Source organism: Myotis brandtii, unplaced genomic scaffold (assembly GCF_000412655.1).
Source record: "Myotis brandtii unplaced genomic scaffold, ASM41265v1 scaffold879, whole genome shotgun sequence".
Taxonomy (NCBI): domain Eukaryota; kingdom Metazoa; phylum Chordata; class Mammalia; order Chiroptera; family Vespertilionidae; genus Myotis; species Myotis brandtii.
The window spans coordinates 314,201-323,284 of NW_005371595.1; the positions used below are offsets into that span (position 1 = coordinate 314,201).

At 39.6% G+C, this 9,084-nt stretch overlaps 1 protein-coding gene across 4 annotated transcripts in view; it reads right to left on the reverse strand.

The window, feature by feature from the left end:
* TMEM87B (transmembrane protein 87B) overlaps positions 1–9,084 on the reverse strand; it is a 40,819-nt gene that overhangs the window by 25,954 nt on the left and 5,781 nt on the right. For all 4 annotated transcript variants that reach the window (XM_005884935.2, XM_014532314.1, XM_005884936.2 and 1 more), the window contains exons 2-6: positions 7,750–7,841; positions 4,063–4,194; positions 3,161–3,214; positions 1,661–1,751; positions 214–275 (exon numbers count right to left, since the gene is read on the reverse strand). In XM_005884935.2, the coding sequence (XP_005884997.1) occupies positions 214–275; positions 1,661–1,751; positions 3,161–3,214; positions 4,063–4,194; positions 7,750–7,841 (431 nt within the window). The remainder of the gene's footprint in view (positions 1–213; positions 276–1,660; positions 1,752–3,160; positions 3,215–4,062; positions 4,195–7,749; positions 7,842–9,084) is intronic.

The window sequence follows — 9,084 nt, forward strand, 5'->3', positions numbered from 1 at the left end:
GAGAAGCAATTGTAATCACCTAAGACTTACTATCATTTGAAAATCAGTATTTCTCATTCAACTCTCAATCCTTTATTTTCCAGTCACTCTGGACAAAGAGGGCATGTCAGGGCACTAGCTACTAAGGGATTACCATCACTGAGCTCTGAGAATTTTTAATTTTCAAATTAGGATACAAAATTCATTTTTTTAAAAATGGTGAAACATACTCACAATCATGAGAGGCCAATCTGATGCAGAGAGATATCCTTTCGGCCCCATCATAGAAAGAGAAACTGGTGAAAGTGAGGGTGGGGATAAAGAAAGTAAACAGTTAAATTAACAGTTTTCTCTTAAGTTTTAAATGTAAGCTCATTCCCCAGAAGACTCCAAAAATACAAAGCAAGCTAACAAATGCTGAATCTTTCCCTAGCACACACAGATATTGGATAGTTGCTAGTTACATAATGTGATCTTATAAAAATACCTTCACTAGTACACACTCGGTTGTAAAACCTAGGCCAAATCTCGCCTCATGCAGACAGCAGAGTTGCACTGGCTACAGTCTGGCCCCTGCTGAGTCACCAACCTCCTGAGGACTTTGTCTCCCTTCACTCACTGGGATGAACGACTGACCTCAAGCACCTAGTCTGGGTTGGTGTCTAAGAATAAACAGAGTGTCCAGAACCGTGCAGAACTCACTGGGCTTAGCAACTGCTCCAGTTTCTAACTAGCAGGGCCTCAATGCTGCCTCTAGCACCTGGAAGGAAGGGGGACCGGCGAGGTAGCAGAATGGCAGCAAGGTCCCTGCTCCCTCTATGTGGCCTGGCCTGGCCCACATATCACCTCCAGGAGGAGGCCCTACTTCACATTCCTCCAGATCAGCCCCTCCACCACCCTCCCCAGGGGTCATTAGCTTCCCCCACGAGACACCAGTCTGTGCCTCTCTGCAGTGATGCCTGTTCACCCCACTGCTTTCTGCCCCTCCCCTGCACTGGGCGCCTCTCAGAGACAGAGCCTGGCTTCCCCTCTGTGTCCCCAGTGGATGAAGCAGAGCAGGCCTCACAGGCTGTTGGCTCCTGTCAGCCCAGCAGCCGCTCTGGAAAACGACAGCAAAAGCAATTGCAGGGTGTGTGAAGGCCTTCATTCCCTTGAAAACTGCTTGCTGTGAGGATGCTCTTTCTCTGGGCACAGAGAACTACGGCTTAATGAGCCACAGAAGGGCTAGCGTGTGGGGGGAAGGGGAGCTCACAGACCCCAGCAGCCACAGTTGCCAGATATGCTACTTCTACTCCTAAGTTATAAACTAATGTTTTTAAAAAACTTTTCAAAGAACAATAATTTTCAAACCTTGACGATGGCCATTTTCAACAAACAGAATATAATTTACTTCAAATACAATTAAGATGTTGCCTGCCCTTTTTTTTTTTTTTATTAACATCTGGAAGAATGGTTTTCTATCCCACCATTAAGTTTAAAATTATTTAACTTAATTTAAAATTTCCAATCCATTAAGATAAGTACAAAGTTTTAAGTCCCCCAAATAAACAGATTATTCATTTTTGAGATGAACAGAAATTCATTTTTCAATGTGTTTTAACAGAGAATGTAGATTTGGGTCAATGACAAAAATACAGAATACAGTAATTAGATAATAAACATGCATGCAGTTTAACTGTACCATTCAAATTCCATTTTGCATTGGGTTTTCCCGTTTTAATAGAAACAATAAGGATGTGAAACCCATCTCTATGTGTTCTTGCAACAACATCCTGAAACAGGAAAAAAATATCCTTTATGTTATTTTTTAAAATTGCCATATACCATAAGACAGAGCCAAACAACTGTTTACCACATTTTAAAACAACTTTTAATAAGCGAAATGGATCATTTTTAAAAAACACAAATAGGTAACACAGAGAAAAGGAATAGTGGGCAGTGGAAGGATCCCCCCTCCCCGCTTTTTAAAAATTGATTTTAGAGAAAGGGAGAGAGAGAGAGAGAGAGAGAGAGAGAGAGAGAGAGAGAGAGACATCAATTGGTTGCCTCCAAGCATGGGCCCCAACCAGGGATCAAACTCGCCACCTTTCGGTGTATGGGAGGGTGCTCCAACCCACTGAGCCACACTGGCCAGAGGAATCCCCCGTTTTCTACCACCATCCTTCCAGACCCAAAGGGATGGAAGAGGAAAAAAGGAGTCCTTTCCATTCCTTAATGTTTTCTACTTTTTATATTTCTACAGGTTTCCCTTAATATTACCACTCTATGGTTATTTACTATCACCATCCAAATAGTTTCTCTTCCCTTACTTTATCCAAATGTCACCATTCAGTTTTTCAATGTGTTTTTTAATTAACTGTGGGAGGAAGAAGTCAGATAACATCGTGAGAAATGACTCAGATTCCGTATACAGGCTAAATTATTTAAATTCTTCAAGGTACTGTTACTAGCAGTCCCACTGGAGACTATGACTGCTGCTGTAATGTCTATGACCCCTTCAAGGCCCCACATAACCGGGCCAAACTTCTCACCTTCCTCCTTGCTGACTATTTCCTGTCCTTCCCTTTCACTTCCTCCTCTCCTGAGGCAGTTAGTGCCAAGTGTGTGCCCTGCAGCGTGAATACCTTTCCACTATCCGGCTACTTTTTAAGATGGTGCAAGAAAACGAGAAATGTTAGCAACCATTAAGCAAACAGTAAGCTCTTCTAAATCTGCTCAGTTCCTATACACAACTCCTTCTAACCCTCTCGGCCTCTTGGTCTTCTGACTTTTAGCAATTTCCCAAAAGACCACATTTTCTCTCCCCTCCACGCTACACTCATGGTTTCTACCTATTTCTTTGCATCCTTAATGACGATACATACTGGCCCATTACTATGCTGTCTTGGGCATTTGAAAGCAAATTTTATTTTTTAAAGAAAAAGAAAGGCTACATAGAAGTTAAGCTTAAATTATAACTTTAAAGAGATTTTTAACAAACACAGAAGCAAGTCTGTATAAAATTCATATAGACCTATGTAAGGAAATATACTGTTTTAAATAAAGGTTCTTTTTCCTATTCCAATTCTAATAACCCTATTTTATATCACTCTCCAAGTGCTCCATCCATCATCAGATTCTTCCAGTCTTACTATATAGCTTATGTATATAATTTGATTTAAAGACAAATAAAATGACCTACCATTTGTTCCTCCTGGTTTGAAACATTTCCGATATTTGAAATTAGTTCTTTATTCTGGAAAGGAGAATAAATAATTCCATTTTATATTACTGCATTTCTATGGGGATAAATAATTTTAACAGTTAATTAAAAAAAGTGTTATAAAAAAAGTAAAAATTTGAAAGCAGAACATCAAAAAACAAATTTCACTGTAGCCCAAACATGAGTGACAAAGTCCAGCTTTGGAAAAATTACTCCCTTACTCAGGATAGTGGCCATGGTAGGGGGACAGAACTAGGAACTTAAAAGGAAGCTCCAGGTGCTAATATATTTGTCAAGCCATATACTTCTGATAAGCACACTTTATTATATGTTCATTACACTTCATAAAATTTTTAAGTAATCCCTTTAAAATTTTTACTAGACATATTTTCATTTCAGAATTCACAGAGCAAAAAATAAGTTAAAATGACCCATAGCCTCAATGTCTCCCAGAGATGATTGAGGGTGACATTTTCGAATCTGATCTTCCACACTGGGAGGGAGCAAGTGCATAGAGAAGGAGAGAGTATTCACGTGTGTTAAATGCTGGCGGACTGTGGTAAGAGGAGCAGACCACTGGATTGAACAACGTGGTCACTGGTAACCTTGACTGGTGGGGTTTTGGTGGGACAATGGAGTGGAGAGAAAAGAGATGAACTGACAGTAGATCATGAAATGACGTTGTTGTAAGGGGGAACAAAGAAACAGAAAATGGGGCCAACATCTTACTAAGTGCTACCACATTCACAAAGAGCCAAGCCTAAAATTTAACAAATTAAGCACCTTAATAAAAATTTTGGTCAAACAGAATTTAGGCTGATACTTGTATGCACTGGGAGTAAAATAAATTCTGTGTTAACATGGCAAGACAAGATACTCACATATAATGAGGGAAACACCTGTAAGTCACTGTTGCAATCTATGTTTTCATTTTTTGTTGTCCAACATTCAATGTTCTTGAAATAATTACCACAAAAGTCTTCGTCAATACTTTCAGGCTTTTGTGACTGCTCCTACCCAAGGTAAAATTTTGTTATAATTTATTTCCACACTTCTTAACCAAGAAGACAAATAAAATTTAACTAAAGGCCCGATGCACGAAGATTCGTGCAAGAATGGGCCTTCCTTCCCCTGGCTGCCGGCACCGCCTTCGCTCCGGTCTGAGCCGCCTTTCTGCCTTTGCTCGGGCCCTGAACCGCCTTTCCACCTTCCCACGCTGCCCGGAGCAGCTGGGGCGGTGCGGAATGCCTGTGTCGTCGCCATGGCGATGACACAAGTGTCCTCCCCCCCGCCCCCTGCTGCTTGGTGCCTGTGTATGCAAATTAACCCGCCATCTTTGTTGGGTTAATTTGCATACTCACCCCTGATTGGCTGGTGGGCGTCGCAAAGATACTGTCAATTTGCATCTTTCTCTTTTATTAGTGTAAATATTTAAATAATACTAAAATATATTCAGTTTGGAACACTTGAAAATATGCAGAACAAAATACAGAATATAATTTTAAGTAAAATTGACGAATTATAATATCTTAGCCATTCCAATGTGCTTGCTCAGAGATACTAATACAGAATACAACCATAATCTTACAGTATGAAAATGATTAAGGTGTTTTGAAATACACAACATTACTTTGTCCTGGGGCTACTTCCATCTTATCCCAAGTGTTAAAGATCTCAGAGAGAGAAAGTAGCATTTAATCAGGAGGAAAGACAAACCAGACACTAGCAATACAGAGCAAAGGTGCAAACCTGACTGAGTGCAGGGGACACACTCATTTACTCATCAGGACCTAGGGTTCTTCCCTCCTAGATGTAGGAATAAAACCTAATGGCAGCTCCCAGTCATCAAGAAAAGGGTAGGTGGACTTCCACTAGCAAAATATGGGACAATTTGAGCAAAATAATAGGTTATAGCCCATTGACAGATAGGTAAGATAGGAGAAAAGAGAATTCATTCTCATAGCAGAATGATAATAAATGTAGACGAACACATGGATCAGAAAATCACCATGTAGCAAACATCAGAGTAATAATCCATTTATCGGGTAAGACCCAAGGATGTGAAAACCAGGATCGATGAAGAAAGAGGATACATCCTATATCATAAAAGCCTAATATGCAAATCAACCAAACGGCAGAACGACCGGTCGCTATGATGCGCACTGACCACCAGAGGGCAGACGCTCAATGCAGAAGCTGCCCTCTACTGGTCAGTGTGCTCCCAAAGGGGGAGCGCCGCTCAGCCAAAAGCCAGGCTCACAGCTGACGAGTGCAGTGGTGGTAGCGGGAGCCTCTCCCACCTCCGCTGCAGGCAGGAGGTAAGGAGCGAGGGGTCCTGGACTATGAGAGCCCCAGACTGTGAAAGGGATGTCTGACTGCCGGCTTAGGCCCGATCCCTGGGGGAATCGGGTCTAAGCTGGCAGGCGGACATCGCCCAAAGGGTCCCAGACTGCGAGAGGGCGCAGGCCGGGCTGAGGGACCGCCCCCCAGTGCAGGAATCTCATGCACTGGGCCTCTAGTATTTATATAAATAAACATATTATAAAAATAAAAGTATTTTTCACAAATTACTGTTAATAACAAAAGGAAAAGTAGTAATCTTACAGTGGAGAAACCTGGCAGAAACTCCCTAATAAAAAATGGGACAAACCAGGATTTTCTGGTATGCCTGCCCAAAAAATAACCTGAATTTAATCATGAGGAAACATCAGTAATAGTCAAATTGAGGGACATTTGGTGAAATAAATGGCTTGTACACTTCAAATATATCGATATCACGTCATGAAAGACCAAAAAAAACCCCACACACAGCTAGCCCTGGCTGGTGTGGCCAAGAGGATAGAGCATTGGCCTGACGACTCAAGGGTCCTGGGTTTGATTCCCCTCATGGGCACATGCTGGGTTGCGGGCTCCATCCTCAGGGTGGAGTGTGCAGGAGGCAGCTGATCAATGATTCTCTCATCATTGATGTTTCTATCTCTCTCTCCCCCTCCCTTCCTCTCTGAAATAAACGCAAATATATTTTTTAAAAAAACAAAAAAACACACCACAGCTACAGAAATGCAACGCAATCCTAGATTGGCTCCTGTACCAGAAACAAACAAACAAACAAACAAACAAAAAAGCCTGCTAAAAAGGATGTTACTGGGACACTCTCTCTAAAAATCAATGGAAAAAATATCCTCAGTGAAGATTAACAGAAAAACCCACAAAAACAAAAACAAAAAACCTAGGAGCCAACAGCACATAGATCTGTAAAGAAACCATGGAGGGCATCATTGAAAGAAATACCTGGATGAGGACTCAGGGGCTCAGGCTGCAGGGCCAGGGCAGGACAAATCCCGCCTGGCCTCTCTTCCTTTCTCACAGCTCCACCACCTTCCTCCACCCCCGACTTTCCCCCACCTTTTCCTGATGGTTCCTTCCCTTCCTCACTTCTTTCTGAGATCTGCTCAAATTAAATCTACCTGTAACTCACATAAGTTCTAGGTGCCCTATTACTAATTTTTTAATGAAGTGAAACTTTTACATTACTTTCCTAAATTTATTTTTGTTTATATGTGACCCTACATGTTCGATTTAAAATTTACTAACATTTTCATAAGATACAAGTAAATGAAAAGATCTGTATTCTTCTCAGAAAGCATATGCTTTGATAGAATTAAAGCATGTATTACCTAAGGCCCAAATTTAATCTGTGGCACTTCTAAGACTATAATCTATATTTCTAGCCTCTTCACCTGATGAGCTAATAAATCTTTATACTCATAATTTTCCTTCATAGCTTTACATACATCAAAAATTTGTGTCAATGGGATATCACATAACACCTATTAAAATGGCTATTATAAAAAAGAAAAGCCACAAGTGTTGGCAAGGATATGGAGAAAAGGAAACGCCCATGCACTGTTGGTGGGATTTTAAACTGGTACATACAGCCACTATGGAAAACAGTATGGAGGTTCCTCAAAAAATTAAGGATAGAGCTACAATATGACCCAGCAATTCCTCTTCTGGATAATTCGACAAAAATATGAAAACACGAATTCATAAAGATATCCTTGTGTTCATCGCACCATTATTCACAATAGCCAAGATATGGAAACAACCTAGTGTCCTTCAATGAATGATCTGATTAAAGAAGATGTGGTATGTATATACAATGAAATACCACTCAGCCATAAAAAAGAGTGAAATATTGCCATGTGTGACAACATGGATGGATCTTGACAGTATTACGCTAAGTGAAATAAGTCAGACAAAAAACTGTATGTTTTCACTCATATATGGGATAAACCCCAAAAAGTAACAAATAAACTAACAAAATAATCAAAAAGAAACTCATAGACAAACAACAGTATGGTGGTTACCACAGGGGAAAGAGGGTGGGAGGAGCAAATTGGGCAAAGGGGGTCAAATATATGGTAATGGAAGGAGACCAGACTTTGGTGGTAACATGCAATAGAGTACACAGATATCGAATTATAATGTTGCATACCTAAAAGGTATATAATGTTAATAATATTACCTCAATAAATATAATTTTTTTAAAATTGTGTTTTACTTACATCCAGCTTAGCATATTCATTTTGACAGGTATAATGCTTCAAATACCACTCTATGGTAAACTTCATAGGCTCATGACATTTGAATGATTTAACTGTTGAAAAAAAGAAAGTCTCATTTTTCAATAATAATATACATACTCCAATGTAAACTTCAGGTTTTAAGAATATAATTTAAAATGGGCTACTTCAATGAAACAATGAGTAAAACATTACTTAATTTCTCCAAAAGTCACTGCAAAATGAAACAGTAAATTCATTAAATTAAATTATCACAGTTAGTCAAAAGTTGCTATACTACTGTTCATTTCATCTATATGTTAAGTCCGGTGTTAAAATCAACCGAGTGGCCAGACAAGTTGACACTGCTTACTTCACTTTAGGTGTTCTCTTCACTGAGTCATTCAAAAAATACTGAGCAAGCACCCCTTGTGTGCCAAGAAGGGACATAAGGGGAAATCTAGAACAGTTCCTCTCCTTTACATAGAGGATTGGGGAAACAGCAGATTAACAATTAAACAGGCCCTAGGAGAGTATGAAGAATGGGGTGCTGGCAGGCTTGCTGGAGGAGAAGGCCTGTAATGTGAAGGGGTAGCCAGAGTTAGCCAGGTGAGGAGGAGGATGAGAGAGTACATGCAAATGCTCAGGAAAAGTGAGTGAATGGCATAAGCAGGCCCATCTAAAAACAGTGTGCTATGCTTAGAGTGCAGATTGGGGAAACTGGAGAAAATTCATAAGGGCTCTTATGTTCTGCTATGGAGTTTTCCTTTATTTTTAAGCTAGTGGCCTGGTGTACAAATTCGTGCACATTGAAAGGAAATTAATTAAAAGAAATATTTTAATATCACTATTCGCCCTTTCTCTATAATAGAAGTGTCAGAGGTGAAAATTAATAAAATGTACATGAAAATAATATGTAAATTGATTATGAAATAAATAACAACATGCTATAACAGACATGACATAAATACAACAAAAGCATGATATAAAAACAACAAAAATATAAAAACATTGATACAATGACTGTTAAATTGATTAAACTTATTCTAGTATCTCCCTGTATACCACATTAAGAGTAAAAACAATTTCAGAGTGCTTGACTAATTTCCCTTGTGATGAAGTATTTACAACTTTAATGTCACGCGCTCTTCGAACTTGAGAGAAAGCAATATATAACTGACCATGTCCAAAAAAGGGTTCAAGTAGGAATATTCCTAACTCTGTCTAGAGTTTGTCCTTGTGATTTATTAACCCTTTGAGTGCCAACCAATATCCTAGGAACTATGCTAAAATTGCCAAGGCATTTTTGCTGATTTTACAGCAGTTTAGGAAAAAAAT